Here is a 23,672-nt window from a genome sequence, read left to right as displayed (position 1 = left end):
CCACATCAAAAACACATACCAAGTTAACTGGCTTCCTCATAAATTGCCTGAGGCCAGTTTTACACTGGCGTTCGTGGTGCGGCCCGGGGGCTGCACTGAACCGTCAAAATCAGGCCTTCAGGGAATAACTACATTAGTACGCAGTAATCCCCATCTGGCAGCCTGCCAAGCAGGAAGTGGTTACGTATTGCTAAAAATCCGCGCAGGTGAAACGTGTAAAACCGTAGACTTACATGACTTCCGGTGCGCTACAGGCCGCCACAGAACCGCGGGGTAACATAGTTTTCTCAGAGGGTCGAGGATCCGGTGAAAACATGACTTCTGTCGCATTGCGCCGTTCCTCATCGGTATCGGTTTCTGCATGCTGCGTTTTTCTGCGTTTTTATTGTTAATAGCATTCAGGGAAAATGGGGATCGCAAATCGGATTTTCAGTGTGCAGGGAGCCTCAGACTACATCCATGAAGGGGGGTGACTTTAGGTTGAGCATCTTTGAGAGCCTGTTACTTACTTCAAATGGCCAAAATCCCTTTAGGATCTCTAACACACACACACACACACACACACACACACACACACACACACACACACACACACACACACACACACACACACACACACACACACACACACACACACACACACACACACACACACACACACACACACACACACACACACACACACACACACACTCACACACACACTTTGGCTTCTGCTCCCGGGCACTGTAGACATTTTGCTGTGGGACCCTTTCATTGGTTGTTGGACTTTGCAGCCGATGCCTTTTACAGATCATTCGTTTTTGTATCATGCTTGAAACTTTTGGTTGGTTAGCGTCCTTTGTCATAGGAAAGTGTATTATTGCACATTGCTCTAGATGGTAGCTTGTAGAGGAAGAAAGACGGAGCACCAACTCTGCTTATAGGATTTATTGTTCCAATATAGGCATACCAGGGATAGTACAGGCAAAGATACCGGCCTTACAGCCGTTTCACGGTAGCCACTGCTTCTTCAGAGACCACAAAAGGTATCGGTAACTCCATCAGGTGTGACATACAGGCTCTCCTATAGCCAGCATCTGGTGCTAACCATTCTACAATCTACCTATTTGATTACTCTAGGTGGTGTAGCTTGCATAACTATGTGTTGCTGTGAAGTTTTGTAGGGCTGACATGCCGGAACAAGAGAAAGGTTTCATGTGCCATTATGTTGCCCGTTTTATTTTACAGACTTACTCCTCTACAGATTTGCAGGGACTGACTGTAGAGCATCATATGGACTCCTTTCTTGAAGGACAGTCTGTCATTTTAACTCTCAAGGATAAAGGTATGTTTATGTTTACGACATCTCTACATTTTAGTAAATGTCCTTGAGGTGACCCTGTAGTGGATCACTGCTGTTCTGTCCAGCTTTCTAGAATGGCTACTTAGCAGTAGGGATGGTCTGTGATATGTTAAGAATTCTGGCTTGCATGCTAATTTACGTAAAGCTTGGAATTGGGCCAATCGGATGCACTTACTGCTGCATTTCATTTGCCAATTTCTAGCTTCTAACCCACCATCTCTACTCTGCAGTGCTGGCTGCTAAGCCTTAAAGTGGAACTAAACTCCAAAATTCCTCTCTGCTGTAATAGATTAGCCATAGCATGATGACCTTTATGGACAAAAAAACCTCTTTCATTACAGTTTATGTAAAACCTAAAAAAAAAATTAACCCTGAAGTTTGACCTTGGTTTCACTTTGCACTGAGCACTGAAGGGCTAAAAGTATAGGTGAGTCGGTGTTGCGCCACTTAATAAATCAGCTGCTATATTGGCATAGGGTTTCCCTAAATCCCCTGGATGGGTTAAGCCTCTGTGTTTACTGTATGGGGAGAGCTGCCTTGGCAGAGCTTCTACTGTCTTTTCACAGCTGCTGATAAGAACTAATTGGACACTGATCTGACTAAACATGCACAGAGCAGTTCATTTCTTTAAAGCGGGACTGTCACCATAAAAATCAAATTTCAACAGCAACGGGTCTGAGTGTATTAAGTGATAAAGATGCTAATCCTGCATTCAAAACTTTCAAAACTTTTTCCACTGTTATGATTTGGAGTTATCACATACTTAAGGAGCACTGGCCCTTTAGTAGTCAGTGCCAAGCAGTTGCATACTGGGAGTTTTTTTATCTATAATATATTGCTCCTCTTCCATTTATGTCCCTGCCTAGCTGCTTATCTGAAACACAATCCCCTTCTCACTTGTGTTTGCAAGCACAGCTGGGGTGACTCAGCTATTGGAGGAGAAAAGAAAAGAAAAAAAAACTGTATTTTTAACTATAAGACTCACTTTTTCTCTCCCAAAAGTGGGTAAAAAAAGTCATAGTTCTAGTCCAAATGCAGGAAGTTCCTGACTTGTGTGTGCCTGCTAATGTGAACCTCCAACCTGCCACAATGTCGGGGACTCCCTGTACTGTGCTCATGCAGGGGAGGACACGGGGACAAATGGAGGACACAAAGGAGCATAGAAGAGAACATAAGGAGGACAGAGCCAGACACAGGAGCACACAAGGGGGACAGCGGAGGACACAGGGAGACACTAGTGGTAGAAGGGGGCATGAGGTACAAAGGGGGCATAAATCCACAAGATGCCCCTTCACCATGGTTTAGCATATATATTTTCCCCTGGTTTTTGTCCTCTAAACCTATGTGCATCTTATGGTCAGGAGCGTCTTGTAGTCTGAAAAATACGGTAAAAGGCAGAAATTTCATCAGGTTTTAGCCTAAACTGTGGGCAAAAGACATGGTTCCCACCAGGAACAGAATTCTCTTAATTTACTATATACAATTGACTGAAATCAAAACGTGGACAGTACAATACATGTGTTATGTAAGTAGCTCAAATATTTTTCTATTTATATATGTGTTTTTTTTTTCCCTGGCATAGTATGGCTAATCCTACTGCTTTCAACAACTATATGTGGAATAAAGACTTTTCATGATGTGCTGTGCAAGAGCTTGGGTCCACTTTAGCTGGGCTTTCTGGTTCGAATTTCCATGCCAGCTCCTGCCCATGTCAAGCTTCCATCCACTTATTGCCTGTTCCTTTTGTGCTGATCGCTCCCACCTCTAGTGATGTACAAACATGGAAGCCAGTGATCACATGGGGGGGGGGGGGGGGTGACACAGCAGTCAAGTCATAGATTGTGGTAGTTTGCATGGGTTCAGTAGACCCTCATTAGTAAGAGCAGCCAGTTGTTCCAAAGTAGTACTAGCATTTAGGGAAGCAGTGATCCACTACATTGGAAACCATCTGTAAAGCCAGTTTTTTTTATATAGCAATACTGTTTTTCCTCTTCAGGAGTACTCGAAGAAGATGATGCTGATGTTCTCGTTAATGTGAACATGATAGACAGAGAAAAGGCAAATAAGAACGTTGAGCTTAAAAAGAAAAGACCTGATTACAAACCCTATGAGGAGGAAGAGTCAGTGGATGACATGGTGGTGGTGAGTAAGCATTTCATTGCATTCTTTTGTCTTTTTTTTTTTTTTTAAGAAATATTTACATTTGTTTTTATTCCGTATGATGTAAATAGATGCAGCTTAAAAATTGACCAATTCATTTAAACCTTAGTGGGCCTCGATTGGTTCATTTTTTAAGCTGAATACATTTGCATACAAAACTTACACAATTCTGTATGAGCTCACAATTATTTGCATCGCATTGATCATCCCTGGAACTGCTTCTTTTTCTTCTTTTCAGTTCCGCCAGAGATCTGTCCTCTCCAAATATGATGAGGAGATAGAAGGGGAAAAGAAGAAGTCCTTCCGACTGGAGACCGGGGGAACAGTGGACGGCTCCTGGGAGAAGGAGCTTCAGAATATTCGGCAGTCGTTGCACAATCAAGCACAGACCTTAGAACTGCCGGGCCTGAAGATCGCGTCTGAATATTATACACCAGAGGAGATGGTAAGTCTTTCTGTTGACTTTCTTCCGTTTCTGTATCTTCATTGTAAAATGTTAGCATCATGGTTTAACAAATACTAAACTCATAGTTTCTATACCTAGCGGTTTCCATAATAAGAGCTCCTGTACAATTCATTCACTGGTTAGCTTGATGTCACAGGAGCTGTGCATGGGCTCATTTGGAGCTTGTAGATCAGAGACCAGCAAGCCCTGATAGCCAGCCTATATCTGTAGACTAGACCATAGACACTGCAGAGCCTAACTGCCTTGCTCAGACAACACATTTCAGTATTTGTTGGCAGTGTAATGTACTGCTATCTAATGTATGCTATCTATCCTGATGCTCAGCCAAATAGATTCCATTCAGATTGGGTGATGAGCAGAGAAAATACTTTTTTGTTCTTATACATACACATATTGATTGCCATTGGCAATACACGCATAGATTGCCGCCCAATGTGGAAAACGGATCATTCCCTCTCTGATCTGAATATAATCAGACTGCATGCAGAAATCTATTGAACCTCAATGTTGCACGGACCAACATAGTGCAGTGCTATTGGCTGTAGATCTACCAACGCTTCCCCACCATGTACAATCGACCAAAATCTTCCATCTGATCATAATTTTAATCAAATGTTTATTTTACAAAAATTACACATAATTTGAATAGTTTAAGCAAAGGGTCACATTCTAACCCAAAGTAATTTGGAACAAAACTGGTGAAAAGGTGGAACAGATTCCCAGATCGAGCATTCTGATTGGTCTCTCTACACATATGCTCCAGGTTTCGCATTAATTTTCCTTACGCTGGTTTCATAAATATGCCTCATTGTTCCCTTTATGTTCTATATTCAAAAAGGTGTCCTTCAAGAAAACCAAGCGAAGAGTTAAGAAAATTCGCAAGAAGGAAAAGCCTGCTCGATTGGATGATCTCTTACTGATGAAGGCTGATACGCGAGAGAGCGATTTTGGTTCCAGGTGAATGCAGACAATTTTTTTGTATTTATGATGTAAAAAAGAGATTGGTGCAACTTGGGTCAGTTATTTTGTTGCTTTTAAAACTCTTTTCATTTTACAGACAGCACAACTTTACAGAATGTTTCTTCTTTCTGATAATACAGACAGATGGGCACACACACACACACACCTACACACACACACCTACACACACACCTACACACACACCTACACACACACCTACACACACACCTACACACACACACACACACCACCCACACACACACACCACCCACCCACACACACCACCCACACACACCACCCACACACACACCACCCACACACACACACACCACACACACACCACACACACACACACACCACACACACACACACCACACACACGTACACATGCACACCACACACCTACACACACACACCTACACACACACACCACACACATACACACACACACACTGTACATCACACACACCACACACACACACACCACACACACACACACACCACACACACACACACACCACACACACACACACACCACACACACACACACACCACACACACCACACACCACACACCACACACACACACCACACCCACACACCACACCACACACACACACACCACACACACACCTACACACGCACACCACACACCACACACCTACACACACCTACACACACACACCACACACACACCACACACACACACCACACACACACACCACACACACACACACCACACACACACACCACACACACACCACACACACACACACCACACACACACACACACACACCACACACACCTACACACACACACACACCTACACACACCTACACACGCACACCACACACCACACACACACACCACACACACACCACACACCTACACACACACCACACACACCACACACACACACACACCACACACACACCACACACACACCACACACACACCACACACACACACCACACACACCACACACACACACACCACACACACACACACCACACACACTGTACACACACACACACACACTACACACACACACACACTGTACACACACACACACTGTACACACACTGTACACACACTGTACACACACACACACACTGTACACACACTGTACACACACACACACACACACACACACACACACACACACACACACACACACACACACACACTGTACACACACACACACACACACACACTGTACACACACACACACACACTGTACACACACACACACACACTGTACACACACACACACACACACACACACACACACACTGTACACACACACACACACTTTCCTCCTGATAATGTGGACACACACACTGTTGTTCCCTTAGGAGAAAGTTTGGGGACCGAACATTGTGCAGATGCCTCGCTGTGCTATAGCAGAGGGATGTGTCTGTTGCTATGGTGGGAGGAAGGATGGTGCACAACAAAGCATCTTTTAGCAGGCCTGGTAAAGATCACTTAGGAGTCGCTGTCATTTAAAGGGACCCTGAGCAGACATTAAAACAAGCAAATGAACAAGCAACTACGAGGGGCTGGAGAAACCCCCAGGTAAGTTAATTTAACTGTTTTAATTGAGCGCAGTAAAAACAGCACAGTAGATTTGGGTGCACCTGGCGCCACCATAGGCCGTAATATAAATTACGGCTATAGCTGCGCTCATTGCATGATTTGGGCTCCGTCAGAAGACAGAACCCGAATTACTATGAAAAAGCTGTAATTCGGCTGCCAGCAATAGCTGGAAGCCAAATTACGTCTTTCCCCCACTATCCCTGGCGACCTGCAGGGGGAATAGTAATTAACACCACCGGGAGTTGTGCAAGAGCAGAGTGAGACATTTACTGGCTTTACTCTGCACCCAAATCTCCCAGCGGCCAAATCATATGTACTCCGTTTTAATGTCTGTTAAGGGTCCCTTTAAAGATCAGGCATTCTGGATCGTTAAACAAGCTTGAGGAACACCTCTATACACAATCGATTTCTCAGATGAGTCGGCCTCAAAGGCCCAGCTCAGCCGAGTTAACGTGGGTTTAAACCTCCCATACAGATGATAAAATCAAAGCAGTGCACTTAATGATATGTATGACTATGGTAGGGATGTGAGCCCCTCTGAGGGACAGTTAGTGACAGGACAATATATACTCTGTACAGCGCTGCGTAATATGTCAGCGCTATATAAATAAATAAATGTATCAGTATTTTACAGCAAATAAATCATCTGGTCAGTGTCATATTGACCTGGTCTATCCTCCAGCTGCTTATGTTCTGAAGCCGAGGAGGAGGAAGTCTCTCCTTTGCCGTGTATTTGGGGTTCTGAAGTCTCGCTAGACTTCCTCTGTCAAGTTTCATTTATCTTCTGCAGTTGTCTCTGATGTCACAGCTGTCAGAGTGCAGCCAGAGACTGCAAATGCAGAAGATAAATTAACCCCGATAGAGGAAGTCTCGCGAGACTTTGGCACCTCTCCTGACTTCAGGGAAGAAAAAATGCACTGACCAGATGATTTATTTACTGTGCAAGGCTATGCAGGGGTGAGGAGGAGCATCACAGAGTGGGCTGGGTTTACGAGGAGAATAATGCCCTTGGCCAAGGGAAGTGTGAAGCCACTGTACACACACTAGATTCTCGGCAGAGGCGACCTCATCCAAGAACAGTCTGGCTTGTGTACATCACAGGCACAAGAAATGAGGAGCAAAGTCTATTAGTAATATAATGGACATCTGAATCTTGGGAGGTGGGGGTGGAGTCACTTGTTTTGTTTTGAATTTACAGAAGTAATAAATTGTAGGTCAGTTGAAGGTCAGTTAAGAGAACAGGAAACACTTGTGTGAGTAGAAGGCGGTTAAAATGGATATAATGAAAACCTCTACCAGCGTAGCTTTAACCACTTGATGACCCACCCTTTACCCCCCCTTAAGGACCAGCGCTGTTTTGAGTGATCTGTGCTGGGTGGGCTGTGCAGCCCCCAGCACAGATCAGGGTGCAGGCAGAGTGACCAGATCGGTCCCCTTTCCCCCTCCCCTATGGGTATGATGTGCAGGGGGGGGTCTGATCTCTCCTGCCTGCGTGTTGCGGGGGGGGGGGGCACCTCAAAGCCCCCCTCCGCGCGAAATTCCCCCCTCCCTCTCCTACCTGCTCCCCCCCTCCCCCCCCCGGCGATCGAGGCTGCACAGGACGCTATCCGTCCTGTGCAGCCAGTGACAGGACGTCCCCTGTCACATGGCGGCGATCCCCGGCCGCTGATTGGCCGGGGATCGCCGATCTGCCTTACGGCGCTGCTGCGCAGCAGCGCCGTACAATGTAAACAAAGCGGATTATTTCAGCCTGCGGCCCGCAGGCTATTCACGGAGCCCCCCGCCGTGATTTGACAGGAAGCAGCCGCTCGCGCGAGCGGCTGCTTCCTAATTAATCAGCCTGCAGCTGGCGACGCAATACTGCGTCGCTGGTCCTGCAGCTGCCACTTTGCCGACGCACGGTATAAGCGTGCGGTCGGCAAGTGGTTAAGTGGTCTGTTTAAAGGTATATTTCTAAAAAAAAAAAAAACTGAAAAAAAAGTTGATAGATATGTTTATTGCTGCACTAATGAATTGGTTGACTTGGAAATGACCGGCTTGTATGAGGCTACACCGAACAAAAATACGTTAAAACTGCTTTACTCGATACACTTTTGTTTAGCTGAAAAACTAAGAGATTATATGCATGCAAGGGGCACAGTGGAAAAAAAGGGCTTGGCTTGATAACGAAATGGCGCCGGTGGATAACGAAATCTGATAATGATAAACATTGTTGTCAAACTTGGTAAACGATAAATACCATTGTAACTACAGATGGGAAATAATAATGAAAAGATATTATAATGTTAAAAATTGTTGCGTAAATCAACAATACAGCTTAACCCAACCCTACTTTCACACTACCTAAAACTAACCACTCCCCTGGTGGCGCCTAACCCTAATTACCCCCCCCCCCCCAGTGGTGTCTAACCGTAACACCCCCAGTGGTCCCTAACCACCACCCCCTGGTGTTGCCTAAAACCAACCACTGCCCGGGTGTTGCCTAACCCTAACCACCCCTTCTGCAGAAACACTCTTTTACACATAGAAGTGATAATATCTTTAATAACGTCAAATCTGTACATATAAAGGAAATGTGACAAAAACCATAACTTTGCAAGCTTCTAAAACGATAACTACTTCATAAATTATAATGTTCTAATATTGTTAATGATATTTTTTGCAGTGCCCTTTTTTCTGCTTTTTTTGCTGTATTAAAGGGAAGGTCCAAGCAAAATAAAAAAATGAGTTTCACTTACCTGGGGTTTCTACCAGCCCCATGCAGCCATCCTGTGCCCTCGTAGTCACTCACTGCTGCTCCAGTCCCCCGCTGGCAGCATGCCGACCTCGGAGGTCGGCGGGCCGTATTGCGTACATTTTTACGCATTCCCGCAAATGTACGCAATGCATCCCGCCGACCTCCGAGGTCGGCAAGCTGCCAGCGGGGGACTGGAGCAGCAGTGAGTGACTACGAGGGCACAGGATGGCTGCATGGGGCTGGTAGAAGCCCCAGGTAAGTGAAACTCATTTTTTTATTTTGCTTGGACCTTCCCTTTAACGATAATTGCATTAAAGTCTATGGCGGCGCCTTTTTTATCCACCCTCGTCCTGTGCCCTTTTTTCCTGCTACCGATTACATGTTGTTGTTCATTTCTGTTTAGAGCTCGAGGGCGTGGCCGTCGCCGTGTCCAGGATTCTGAGGATGAAGAACAAGAGGTGGAATTCAGGGAATCTCGGCCACAATCCGATGATGTCAGAGTAGAGCGCATGGACATCAGCGATCAAGGTGAGTCCACACTAAGCCGTTACTAATCTTGTGGAATCTTCATATAACTGTAAGATGAGAACAATGGGGGTTGATTAATTAAGCGGCACTGCTGGTAACATCTGCAATACTGGGTAAGAAGTACGGGATACTAATGACTCATTATGTAAAGATTGGCAGTAACAGGCTTGTATTGTACGCATTATGTGTATTACTGGGGTCACCTTTAGTGTAGTAGCAGACATAGGTGTTTATTTTATATATTACAAGGAGAGGGATATTCAGCATTGGGGGGACCAGAAGGGGGAATCCATATTGGCAATGGAACCAGCCAGGAGGCAAAACTGTGTCATAAGTGATCCTGTAGACTTGGGGCTTGATTCACAAAAGAGTGCTAACTGTTAGCACGGCCGTTTTCGCGCGAATTTTCGCATTGCGTGCGATCGTGAATTTTCGAGCGAAACGATAACGTTTTCGTGCGCAAACGCGAATTTTACCGCGAAATCGATAACGTTTTCGTGCGAAAATTCGCGTTTGTGCGCGTAAATTTGCGAACGCGCGCAATGCGAAAATTCGCGCGAAAACGGCCGTGCTAACAGTTAGCACTCTTTTGTGAATCAAGCCCCTGGTCTGTATTTAAAGGGAACCTGAGTTGAGCTGGAGAGAAAAAAAAATTATACATGCCTGGGGCTTCTTCCAGCCCCCTCCCGGCTGATCGCTCCCTCGCTGTCCTCCTGCATTTTCTGGATCCTCCGTAATTCATCTTAGAAAGTCCTCAGGTCGGGGACGTACTGCGCAAGCATGGCCTGGTCGCACAAGGGGAATTACGTATGGCCAGACTGGGCCTGCGCCATCTGGATGACTTTCTGGGGCGAATTTGGCAGGATCCAGGTGGCGCAGGAGGATGCAGAGGGAGTGATCAGCCTGGAGGAGGCTGGGGGAAGCCCCAGGTATGTATCTTTAAGTTGTCTTAGGTACACTTTAAAGGGAACCTAAACTGAGAAGGATATGGATTTTTCCTTTTAAAATAATACCAGTTGCCTGACTCTCCAGCTGATCCTGTTTCTCTAATACTTTTAGCCACAGACCCACAACAAGCATGCAGATCAGGTGCTCTGACTGAAGTCAGACTGGATTAGCTGCATGTTTGTTTCAGGTGTGGGATTCAGGGACAGCAGCTAGAGATCAGCAGGACTGCCAGGCAACTGGTATTGTTTAAAAGGAAACATCCATATCTCTGTTAAGGTTCCCTTTAACAACTCTAGCCACAGATTTAATGCTTCAAAATTTCCAATGATGTTTTTTTTTAGTGTTTCCACCTAATTAACCAAAATGTGTAACCCCACCCTCCAAACCTTCCTCTGCATACTCTTCTCAGAGGACCTCACCCCTCACAGCCCCTGCGGCTCGTATCACCAACTCCTGCCCCTCACCCTATACCCTACACTGTACCCTAGAATCAAGCACATGGCTCTCACAAGTCCACCCAATCCCCAAAGCCACTCAAACCAGTGTGCTGGGGGGGGGGGGGCAGTCAGTGGCGGTTCTATTTACATAGATGTCGTGGTCCAACTCTAAAAGATAAGACGCCTGGCCAGAAGCCACAGTTTTGCGTCGTTGCTAGATGATCTAGCATCCATGTAAGCAGGGTGGAGGGCTTTGTAGGCATGGTTCTTTTCTTGAGTGGTTCTCTACCATTCACTGTATTGTCTTTTTAACATATGTTGTTTTTGCAGAAGAGATTCCAGATTCACCGGTGGCTCTGGAGGAAGATGAGTTGGAGAATGCATTACAGGAGCAGCTGGAGAAGAGCAGACGTTTAAAGCAGCTCCAGCAGCAAAAAGATGGAGGTGAAAAAGTAAGAGAACCTGAGTTAGGGCTTCATGGTAGAACACAGCTATTGTTATAGCGACAACCACCCCTTCACCTTCTTACTCATAACAGATACTTCTAGAGCTGCTAGATATTAAAGGTACCGCACTGTAAGGAAATCGTGAAAGGAAACATTTTATTTACTGGCAGTTGTGGCAGTAGGAAGAGAGCTTCTGCTACAAACACTGAATTCATCGAGCACATTAACAGTCACATCAAAAGTGGGTGATTTCATGTCATATCGACCAGCTTAGTCGATCAAGCAAGATATCGGTCAATCGCACAGGAATCGGCTACTGCTCACATGACATTCGATCGACTCTGAAACGATTTTTGCATTCAGAGCATGGAGACACAAGATTGGTCAGATTGATTAGTGAAGTGAATCGCATCGATCAACCATACTGAAGTGAATTTCTTAATAAAGTCGTTTGCTTTGTCGATTGAATCAGAATCGCTAGATGTATGGCTACCTTAAGACCTTTTATCTCTGCTAACAGGAAATGGGCTCTAGAGGTGTAAGGTCTATTTACAACTCCACACCGGCAACATGCAGAGCTACACAAATGATATTTAAGTTTAAAAAAGGCAGCACACCAAGCAACAAGATCGGTTTCAGAATTTGCCTTGTTCTATTTGGGGTTTATCTAGGCTTTAATTACTGTTAGTGATCTGTATAAACCTTCCTAGCCAACACATAAATAAACCTGAACCCTTTTTGCATATTTTATTTATTAATTTATTTTTACATCACTCATCATAATTACTCTTTTGAATATATTTTATTTCCCCCAAGCTTGTCTCCATAATAAAAAAGCTAAATACACAAAAGAGTCAAGATGAGGAGGAGGACGATGACAAGAAAGGGTCCATCGTATTCAACGCCACCTCTGAATTCTGCAGAACACTTGGGGAGATTCCAACATATGGTTTAGCGGGAAACCGAGAAGATCAGGAGGATCTAATGGTAAGTGGTTGCACCTTCATCTCCTGACTGCCACATGTTGCCCTCAGAATGTTCCTGCACTAAAGGTGGGGATTCATGGACCTGTATTCTTTGTTTCTTAGGACTTTGACAAAGAGAACGACGACTCTGAGAAGGAAGGTGGCGACTCCGATGGAGAGGAAAACGTTGGGTGGAGCATGGTGAATCTTGATGAAGAGAAGAACCAACAAGAGGTCTGTTGGGGTGAAATGGCTTTATTTCCCATTTACCATTATAATGTGGTATATGTGGGATCTGTTACAGCTGAAAAGCAAAGCTAACTAAAAAATGAGGAGAACAAATACATGACTTGCTAATCCTCTTCAGGGCCCAGAGCTAAACCCCGCCTGAGAGGGATATGGAGGCTACAATATTTATATTATTTTAAACAATACCAGTTGTCTGGCAGTCTTGTTGATCTATTTGGATGTAGTAGTGTCTGAATCACACCAGAAACAAGCATGCAGCTCATCCAGTCACAATTCAGTCAGAAACAACTGATCTGCATGCTTGTTCAGGGGCTGTGGCTAGACGTATTAGGAGGCAGAAGATCAGCAGGACTGCCAGGCAATCTGCATAGTAATATAAATATGGCAGCCTCCATATCCCTCTCAATTCAGATGTCCTTTCATTGGGCACAGGCCGTGTTCTACACAGATAAAACTCTAGAAACATGTAATGCAGGGTGTGGATGAAAAATGGCTCTTGAGTATTGATGGTCAATGAGATGGTGATCATTCCAGTTTGCATGCAAATTGTATGTAGCGCGGAACGGGGCCAGTCCAAGAAGAAGTGGACAAGTTCCAAGCTGCATACACACAGCTAATTCCCTGGCCTCTCTGTATCCCTCATCATGGGGCAATATAGCCATACAATTATAGAAGAAAATGAATTATCCAGACCAGAACTGATGGATCACTTCTGTTACATAGCTTTGCAGAACTGTGGGAAATCCATCTGTTATGTGTGAACTGATGTACAGGCACCTCCCCTTCCCCAAGAGTGTGTTTCTATATGGATCCATTTCCAAACCTTCAAGCTTATGCTCATTGCTGCTGATGGCTGGCTAAATGGTCGCTGTGCGCAAAATGGTTTGCATGGTTTTCTGTGTAACCATACAGCAAGATGAGGAATAGTAAGACCCAATTGCTTCTATGAGCATAACTGGCATCCTGTGTATTCCATCTAAAAAAATTACTAAATTATAACATTTCTCTTTTCAGTTTTTAGCTGGATCAACAACTATTTTGGATGAAGAGCCGATTGTAAACCGAGGTCTGGCTGCTGCTTTGCATCTCTGTCAGAACAAAGGTAAAAACTGGAACTGAATATTAAAAAAAAAACTTACCTGGAGCTTCTGCCAGCCCCTTGCAGCCTTCCTGTCCCACACCGGTCCTCCACGATGCTCCGTTCTCCCGCCGCCAGCCACTTTCAGTATTGCAGACGCTGCAACTGCACTGCCGTCGTTGCAGACGCTGCAACACGCCCTCAGCCATGCGTATCTTTCACCACAATAGTGTCCTGCACTGTTAGCGCAGGACACTATTGCTGGCTGGAACGCGTAGAAAGATGTGTGTGGCTGCCGTTGACTAGTAAGCCGACGGTAGGATAGTACCGGAAGCTGCTGGTGCGAACTGAGAATCGTGGAAGACCGTCACGGGACAGGACGGCTGCAAGGGGTTGTTTTTGATTTCTCCAAAGACCCAGTCATATGTGGCCAAAGTTTTAATAGTAGTATCAAGCCGTCAAGTGACCACTCTGGCCTTATTTCTTTAAGTACTGTGTAGTTAGATACTTTGGCAGTGCAGTGAACTCTCTATACTCACAGTTCAGAAGCATCAGTTTTTACGCATGACCTTATTTATAGTCCAACTTTCACAACCTTATGTTACTACTAGGAAGACCATAGCTCTAACTATCCTGATGTTTGTTGGTAAAGAGACCTCTCTATCCTTTTGTATCTTGGCCAAATTGGCCATAGCTTTCCTTCCAAGCAACAAGCGCCTCTTAATCTCAAGGTAGATGCGATGGGGGACCCTCGGCTTGCCTTCCAATGAGATGATCCAGGAAGCTGAATCTATCGCTGTTACATTGGAGCCACTATAGACACGCCAGTAATAAGCCCTGCTATCATTAGGCTGTTCAGAGGTACCTTTTGGACTTGGAGCTGAGTCTTAAGATGTTTAAAGAAAAAATAGGATGAAAGCACAGTGATGCATTAACCTTCTTGCACATTCTAGAAGAGTTCTAGAGTAGTTTTTTTTTAGTTTTGTTGCATGCACTGAAATATTGAAGCACTGAATGTATTTTGTACAGAAAGTATCCTATTGATATAATGAACTAATGTGATATCGTTGTTCTCTCACAGGTATGCTGGAGACAACAGTACAGAAGATTGCACGCATGAAAAGTTTCAACAAATCCCTGCCATCAGCTGTATACTGCATAGAGGACAAAATGTATGCAAAGTTATACTAATACTGATTTGTACAAACTAAGTTAACGTCTTTATCATCTGCTCGTTTACAGGGATCGGCCCTTAGTGTACCAGAGCTGAACAATTAGATTTTATACATACCTGGGGCTTCCTCCAGCCCCATCCGCTTTGATCGCTCCAACGCCGCCATCCTTCAGCTGCCTGCAGCTTCGGCAACCGGGTGCCCGCACTTCCGTCAGAGCCAGTCTAACGTAAGAGAACTGCACTGTTTGCGTATCTCTCCAACAGCCGCAGGAGAGATACGTAGAGGGTGCACTTCTCCTGCGTAGCTGGCTGCAACTGACATCAGTGACGGGGCCCGGTTCCTGAAGATGCGGGCAGCTAAAGGACGGCGGTGTGGGAGCGATCGGCGCGGATGGGGCTGGAGGAAGCCCCAGGTATGTATAAAATCTTTAACATTTTTCAGCTCTGAGTCCCTTTAAAGCCCTGGTTCAGTCTCCTATTTTAGTTAAATGCATAGAATAGTACAGTTGCATTAATTAGCAGTGCACAAAGTGTTGTACATCACGTCTGTTCTTTTTGCTGGAAACATTGAAAGTGCATATGTGGCTTCTGACAGGCTGCATCAAGCTGCTCCTTATTGCCAGGGGAGTGGGAGTTCCCTTTCTTAGCACAGAGCAGGTCACATGACCCCGCCCACCTCCTCCCACCGCACTCATTGTTAGCACATTATCTACAGTTCCTCCTGGTTAAGTGTTTAATAAATCATTTAACCCTTCAGACACCCTCTCCAGAGTAGGGATGAGAATTCTAATTTGTACCACTGTTCCATATGCCTTGGAAAAGAACTCAAATTTGAACTGGTGCACACTGTGGTGGGGAATTAATTCACCCTTGTCGCTGCCTCAGTACGCTGCCCTCCACAATGCATTCCAGCTCTCATATGCTTCCTCTTTCATAGCCAGAAGGAAGAAGTTTCTGGAGAGCAGAAATGCATTCTGGGATGGGGAGGAGTTTGGACAGCACACAGACTGCTGGTCAGTCTAGCTAAGCTGCATCTGACATTCACACAGGAAGTCCACATTGGGTACCCATCAAGACATAAAGAATGCAAAAATGTTTGCAAGTTATTATTCAATCTATCTAGTATGCATTAAAAAAATATGAGCCAGAACTTAAGTCTTTACAATTGTTTCGCATTGTTACTGATGCGCGGACACTGCAATATGTGCAAATCAAGTCCATACTGCATTTTTAGATCCATCAGTGATGTAGGTTTACGGTAACATAAGATATTAAGGACCGGTTCAAGTGGCCTTATGGAAAAAGATTGCCCCTTTTGTACTCCAATTTTTAAAACCAAACATCATATTTGTAAAGGAGCTGTTAAGTTTTGTTCCTGCATATAAATCAGGTCCTGTAATTAAAGTGCAAATCTATTCTCTTGAATGGGGCTAATTGCCGGCTGTTACAATCATCCTTGCCAGAAAGTGTGGTGATATACAGCCCACTGACTTTCACCTCGGCTTCTTGAAGTGGTGATCTGTGGCTTAATGGTGTACAGCATAGGTGTCAAACCAGTGGCGTAGCAATATGGGGGGGCCCTGTAGGGCCCTCTCTGAATCACAATATTAGCTCCTTGTTGGTCCTGTGCTTGTAATAATCATTTGTATAGAAGCTTTGAATGGTAGTAATCATTGACAAACTGTACCCCATCCCCTTCTTGCACCTCTGACACTGTAGTTGTCCTTGGCAGGTTTTGGTGCACCGTATCATTTGTCATGTATAGTGCTTTTGGGGCCCAATGTGAAACTTGCACCGGGGCCCATAGCTCTTTGGCTACGCCACTGTGGCTGAATGCAGCACTCATTGCCATCTTGTATGGTCCTTGAGAGCTTCCAATATCCAGTATTGTTAGCAGCAAAAGAAAGACATCGCACTTCATCCCTGTCCGGAGGACCACACCAGTGTTTCTGATTAAAACATTGAAAGTGTGAGCGGGGATGCAGCAATCACCCCCCCCCCCCCCCAAACAAGATTAGCACGGGGCGCCCTCTCTGGAACCAAACCTGGCCCACCCCCCAAACATCGTCGGTGTGAGCCGGGTGCAGCAATAACTCCAAAACGGACAAGATTAGCATGGGGCCTTCTCTTTGCCTCCAAACCCAGCCCACGCGCGGTAGACTTGCCACCACTTTGCTTTTATTTACTCTTATTCTATATACTCTCTCTATCTCTCTATCTCTCTCTATCTCTCTCTCTCTCTCTCTCTCTCTCTCTCTCTCAGTTTTGGATTTAGTGTATTTTCAAAAAGTAATCTAGAGTAAGGTATAAAATGACATATTTTGGCAAAGTGGGGACCTTGAGGAGATGGCCAAGAATGAAAAAGTCTCCAATCGCCACATACCCTGAACAAGCAAGCAGATCAGGTGTTTCTGACAAAAATATGACAAGATGAGCTGCATGCTTGTTTCTGGTGTTTGATTCACACACCACTGACCAGAAAGATGAACGGGACTGCCAGGTAACTGGTATTCTTTCAAAGGAAATAAATATGGAAGCCTCCATAGGTCTCTTACCACTGGTTTCTTTTAAAGTAGACCTGAACTAAGAACTTCCTCTCTGCTCTAAAAGATAAGCAACATCATACTAACCTTTAAAGGAAAACATATCTTTTTATTACATCTGATACAGATCCTGCAATAAATCTGCAGTGTCTACTTCCTGCTTTCATGGAAGCAGGCAAAGGGTTAACATCCTGTGTTTACAAATGAAATGCTCTGCCACAGCCAGCTGACACAGTTGTGAGATCAATTTACACTTGTGTTTAGTCACATATGAGGTGGGATTAGACAGGCTAAACTCTCTAAATACGTACAGGATGCAATTCTCTGTTTTCCTTCTCTCCTGTGCAAGAGTTCTGGTCCACTAGCAGCAAGGTTCCAGCCAGTACAGATATGTATGTTAGCAGCGGCTGTTTTGAGCATCCAAGTGCCATTTATCTGCCATTATTGCTGGATTTTCTTGATAAATACCTTACTAGGCTGCAATATTTCTTCACGTTACAAGTTCTTCAAGTTTCCAATATTGATTAAATGAGTTTTTATTTTTCTACCATTGAACACAACCTTGGTCAGTTTGATTTGTACGTTCCTTTTGCTGATCAGTATTCTGTGTTGTAGGGCAATAGATGACAAGTACAGCAGGAGAGAGGAGTACAGGGGCTTCACACAAGAATTTAAAGAAAAAGACGGCTACAAGCCAGATGTGAAGATTGAGTATGTGGATGAGACGGGAAGGAAGCTCTGTCCAAAAGAGGTGAGGGTCCCTTCCCAGCTTCCTCTTCCTTCTTGTCTGTTGTTTCCTGGCAGATGGTCACCTGTTCTGTGCTTCTCTTGCTGCAGGCCTTCAGGCAATTGTCCCATCGCTTCCATGGCAAAGGCTCAGGAAAGATGAAGACCGAGAGGAGGATGAAGAAACTGGACGAGGAAGCGGTGAGTGCCAACCTATTATTAAAGAGACTCTGTAACAAAATGTTCAGCCTTGTTTCTTCTATCCTATAAGTTCCTATACCTGTTCTAATGTGGTCTGTCTTACTGCAGCCTTTCCTAGTTGCACAGTGGATGTATTATCTCTGTTATATAATCTAATCTTCTTTCCTCTGATGGCTTTGTCGAGCTCAGGCACTCAGGCTGGAATGTGCAGCTCTGCTTGTTCTAGGCAGAAGCTATACACACCCTCTCCACGCCCCTGCAGGCTCTGTATGAGCCACAGACTGAGCTCCTCTCAGCCTATCACTTGCCATGTCTTTTGTTTGTAAACACTGCCTAAAACTGGCAATTACAAGCCAGGATTGCAGCAGGGAGTGGCAGAAACAGCACAGAGGGGCCCAGGAGAACATAATGAATAGAATGGTATGCTTTTTATTGTAAGAATTTGAGTACAGATTCTATTTAACTACTTAAAGACTGCCTCACACCAATAAGCGTGAACGCGGCGGCAGCCCCAGGACCGCCTAACGCCAATTGGCGCCAAGTCCTGGGGCTGCAGTTTCCCAGGGAACGGCCGCGCACATGCTCGATCGTTCTCTGCCGCTTTACGGAACGGAGTTCCGTGAATAGCCTGCTAGCCGCCGATCGCGGGGAGCCGGGGAGCACCGTCCTCTCATAGCCTGATGCCTATGAGAGGCGGAACAAGACGGATCGCCGTCCTGTTCCAATTCTATGCACCGAGGGGAGGAGGGAGAGAGAGCCTCATAGAGGCAGGGGAGAAAAAAATACACTGCCGCAGCGATCGGACCCCTCCGTCGGCATGTCCCCTTAGGGACAAAAAAAGGAGGCAAGTCCGATCACTGGGCTCTTAAGCTGGGCTGTGCAGGAGGCTGAAAAGTGTTTTTCTGAGGCAAGAAGTGGACATGCGACACAAATAGTTCTGAGGTTATGCAGGGTTGTGTAAATTCTGTACACAGCTTGTTACCTTGTCCAGATTTGATTGTGGCTCATTTTCAATAAAATAATTCAACCTTCTATTCCTCCCCAGCTTCTGAAGAAGATGAGCTCCAGTGACACCCCTCTTGGCACAGTGGCACTTCTCCAGGAAAAACAGAAAGCACAGAAGACTCCTTACATTGTTCTCAGTGGGAGTGGCAAGAGTATGACAGCGTAAGTAACGGCAATAACAAATAAGTGGGAGGAGCACACTGAACATATGCCATAGTCGTCCTCCAATCAGTGGCTCCCTGCATATTTAAGTGGTGCTCAGGATGCCTCCATTTGCTTACATAAACAAGGGGAAAAAGCAGATCTCAAGTCTTCCTGGAAGATTTAGACAGTAGGCCACATTACTTGCAGCCTTACATTCCAATAAGTGTTATCTCTGAATCACGGCAGTACCTTTTTATTTCCTGTATTTGGCAGTGGTGGAATTGCAGCTTCTCTGCCTTTGATGGAATTTTTTTCTGGCCTCTGCAACAGTGCAGAGGTTGGAGCTTGCCCACGTGGAGGAAGGTGCTCAGGCCTAGCTCACCTTTGAGCTAATCAGGGTGTCCACCAGGGCTCAGAGAGGAAGAATTTAACTGAGAGCAGCAGGTAGCACTGACCGCTGATGTCTTGAGGATCAGGTTACAGGGCTACTGCAGTAAGTGTTACCCCAAGTCCTTGTTTTCATGCAGAGGCAGAAGCCAACCACTTTTATAGGGTACACAAAGCCCTCTTACTAAAATACTATGCAAAACAGAAGTTTCCCTTAGGTTGGAGTGAGTTCTGAGGTTTCCCACAATGCATCACTGCAGAATATGCAAATCATCCATTTGTTGTCCCTTATAGCTAAACACACCTTCAGAACTGCTGGAATACAATGTTGTGTAGCATTACAAAGCACTTTAGTACAGAGGCTTTTTGGTCTCTTTCAGCCCTTTACACACTCTTAAGGGGCCCATACACTTATACTATTTCCCCCCAATATACAGCAGATTCGATCACTGTGAACGAATCTGCTGTGAAATCGTTGCGCAAATGCAGACCAAATGATCGATTTCCGTCTGAAATCGATCATTCCCATTGATCTGTCCGTGCGGAAGATTTCGCTCGATCGCTGGCAGGTCGGGAGTGCGCCGATAGCGGCATTCGAATGTCCGATGACCGACGCTAGCAGCAATGCATTACCTGATACGCCGGCGCGTATCTCCGCTGTTCCTTCTCCGCTGGGCTCCGGCAGGCTTCACTTCTTCCTGTCCCGACAGGAAGTTTAAACAGAGCGCCCTCTACTGTTTAAACTTCCCCGGACAGGAAGTAAAGTGAAGCTGGAGCCCAGAGCAGAGACAGCAGAGACCGGGGGACTCGCACCGGCCGGATCAGGTAATGTATGCAGGTGGGGCGGCGGCTCTACAGATTGTGAATCGGTTTCATAGTGAAATCGATTCAAAACCTGTTTGCAGTGTAGGCAGCCAATAGATCCCTCTTTGATCAGATTCGATCACAGAGGGATCTATCTGGTGGCAATCGACCAGTGTATGGCAGCCTTTAGGAGTTCTGGTTCACCATGAGCTTGCTGGGCAATCTGTAACTTCAATTCCATCCTTATGGTTTTGTTTTTTTTACAAGTGTGTTATATGGCGGCGGAGGGTTAATGGGAACCAGGGATGTGTTTCCGAGTAGCTTCAGAGTTCCTAGCTACTTGGATTTTAAAAGCTAATTTATCAATTAATCTTAACGAATGCAGGTGTGACCAGTGGGAGGGGGGAGTGTAAGTCTGAATTCCCATGCATATCATTCCCCTCACATGCCATGTATGTGACGCGTTCCACTACTTGCAGCAGCATTTCCTCCTTCAAGCCGGAAGAAGAAAGTGACGTAGTGAGTGGTGGAATCCGTCACATGGGATCCACAGAATTCTGGGCAGGGCTGAGTCGTCGGAGCAATTTTTGGTACCTGGAGTCAGTGGTTTCAATAAACTAAGTCATCGGATGATTTTTGCACCGACTTCACAGCCCTGTTTCTAGGTAAGTTAACCCCCATGTCTCCCACCTGCATTAATTAAGATTATGAATTAGAGTAGCCATAAACTTGTAACTAATCGGAAGCCCATCTATGAGGGGATCATTATAAGTATAGGGAATTTATTTAATAATATGAGATTTTCTTTATTTTTTTTACCACTACACCAGACTCCTGTCTACTTAGGATGTGTTCTGAATAGAAAGAAATTAAAGTGTCTAACGGTCAAGATCGCTGTTTCTGGCTGGAACAGTGATCATTCATTCACTAGCCACTTTGGCTTAGGTTTCATTTGTAGATACTCGTCCCATCGGAGGGGAACTGGTTGAAGTGTACCTGAAGCTGGGAAAAAAATGAAAATACCTCAGTAGAGGAATAGTCCAGAGGCTTCCCTGATCCTCCTGTTGCTCACCATTCTAGGGCAGGGCCCCTCAGAGCATGTCTGACAAGGGTTTGTTGCATATGCTGTCGTGGTCACGCTCCTATTCGTATACAAGCGCAACTGAAAAGGGCTTGCCCAGTACAAGCAGCTTGTTCCTACATGCATGAGTAGCTTTGTATGCTTGTACACAAATGGGAGCTTGGCCACCGTGGTCAAGAGGTTTTCCGGCCATCAGCGGTGGGATCTCAGATCTTGAAAGCCACTACTTGGGATTCTAACAAAGGTTTTCTTTAATGGGTTTCTTTGGCACATGCAAAGAGGAAAAGGTGGCTTCACCACCACTGGTGTATTTTGGGCACAGAAGGCTTTAAATGAAAACTTGTTTAGATGGAATTGCCTTATTTGGTGACTGTTTTTTCTGTATTTTAGGAACACGCTTATCAAGTGAAGTGCTGGCGAACTCTCCAGAACCCACAGAAGAAAAAACATGGCAGGAGCAGAAGATGACATTCTCATCCTCATGTGCACCATACATACAAACGCAAATTATGGAATATTTCTAATAACTGAAAGTCCTTCAGACTGGTGCGAGCAGAAGGCTGCTGGTGTTTCGCGGGATCTTGTAAATGACACGTAGGAATGCTTTGGTCGTCTTTGCGTCACTAGTGAGGAGGTGTTTGTTTTTGTTTGGACGCTGCTCCGGAATCCAGAAATGCTACATCTCTGCTCAGTTACAAAAACAAAACTGTAAAATCTGTATTAAAAATGTAAAGTCTGAGAATTCTCTGCATTTTGTTTCAGGTCTCTGATGTCCATAAATTCCCATAGTGCCGCTGGTATGTTTATTTTTCTCAGCATAGGATTAATTGACATTTGTTTGTAGAAGAACTCTATGAACTCTCACTGTGTTAGGCCACGATTTAAAAATATGATCAGTAATTTATACTTTTTTTTTTAACAAATAAAAATTGTTGCCCTTCAAAAATAAGTGGTTGCAAAATTTTTTTTAAAGTGGTTTCATTTTATTTGGTTCAGTCCTGAAATTGAATAATGTATGTTTTTTTTATCATCAGGAAGACACTTAGTTCTGGAAAATAGTATTCAACAGAATATAGAAAAGCAGGGATGGGCTCAAATTCGGAATGCTAATGAATGTAATTAATGCACCTGTGACCGCAGGATTGGGGGGGGGGGGGGGGGGTTTAACTTACCCAGAAGTCCGGGGTTCCTGTGTGTCACTGCTGTAATACGCGTCCTATGGGGCGCGTTCCACCACTCACTACCGCATGTCCACATCCTCCTGGCAGAAGGAGGAAGTGTGGTCGTGAGTGGTTTAACGTGCCCCATAGGATGTGTATTACAGCAGTGACACGCATAGGATCCCCGGACTTCTGGGTAAGTTAACCCCCCCCCCCCCCCCATCCTGCGGTCACAGGTGCATTAATCAACCTTCATTAGCATTCCAAATTCAAGTACTTCCGTACTCGAAAGCCCATCCCTGCACAGAAGTTTTAATATGATCGCATTAGTTAAAGGGACTCCGAGCAGTGCCTTCAGGCATACCCACAATTAATTAATTATATCCTCACACCTACCAGCATGATGATTGTAATTATAGCCCCCTGGGTTCCTTGTATTTCATTGCATTGTGCTGAATGGAGCTGCCAACACTGGGGAAAGTGTCGTCCTGTATAATACAAAGCTGAATAAGGAATCCAAGATGGCGGCCGC

At 45.2% G+C, this 23,672-nt stretch overlaps 1 protein-coding gene across 2 annotated transcripts in view; it reads left to right on the top strand.

Moving 5' to 3' along the window:
* SART1 (spliceosome associated factor 1, recruiter of U4/U6.U5 tri-snRNP) overlaps positions 1 to 22,723 on the top strand; it is a 42,646-nt gene extending 19,923 nt beyond the window's left edge. For both annotated transcript variants that reach the window (XM_068260253.1, XM_068260254.1), the window contains exons 8-21: positions 1,231 to 1,327; positions 3,342 to 3,487; positions 3,744 to 3,950; positions 4,810 to 4,928; positions 9,668 to 9,792; positions 11,508 to 11,629; positions 12,440 to 12,610; positions 12,712 to 12,822; positions 13,852 to 13,939; positions 14,997 to 15,087; positions 18,248 to 18,383; positions 18,470 to 18,559; positions 19,605 to 19,726; positions 22,371 to 22,723. In XM_068260253.1, the coding sequence (XP_068116354.1) occupies positions 1,231 to 1,327; positions 3,342 to 3,487; positions 3,744 to 3,950; positions 4,810 to 4,928; positions 9,668 to 9,792; positions 11,508 to 11,629; positions 12,440 to 12,610; positions 12,712 to 12,822; positions 13,852 to 13,939; positions 14,997 to 15,087; positions 18,248 to 18,383; positions 18,470 to 18,559; positions 19,605 to 19,726; positions 22,371 to 22,389 (1,644 nt within the window). In that variant the 3' untranslated portion in view covers positions 22,390 to 22,723. The remainder of the gene's footprint in view (positions 1 to 1,230; positions 1,328 to 3,341; positions 3,488 to 3,743; positions 3,951 to 4,809; positions 4,929 to 9,667; positions 9,793 to 11,507; positions 11,630 to 12,439; positions 12,611 to 12,711; positions 12,823 to 13,851; positions 13,940 to 14,996; positions 15,088 to 18,247; positions 18,384 to 18,469; positions 18,560 to 19,604; positions 19,727 to 22,370) is intronic.
* Positions 22,724 to 23,672: the final 949 nt, after the last annotated feature.

This window comes from Hyperolius riggenbachi, chromosome 11 (genome assembly GCF_040937935.1).
Source record: "Hyperolius riggenbachi isolate aHypRig1 chromosome 11, aHypRig1.pri, whole genome shotgun sequence".
Classification (NCBI taxonomy): Eukaryota; Metazoa; Chordata; class Amphibia; order Anura; family Hyperoliidae; genus Hyperolius; species Hyperolius riggenbachi.
This window is presented reverse-complemented; position numbering and strand designations above follow the sequence as displayed.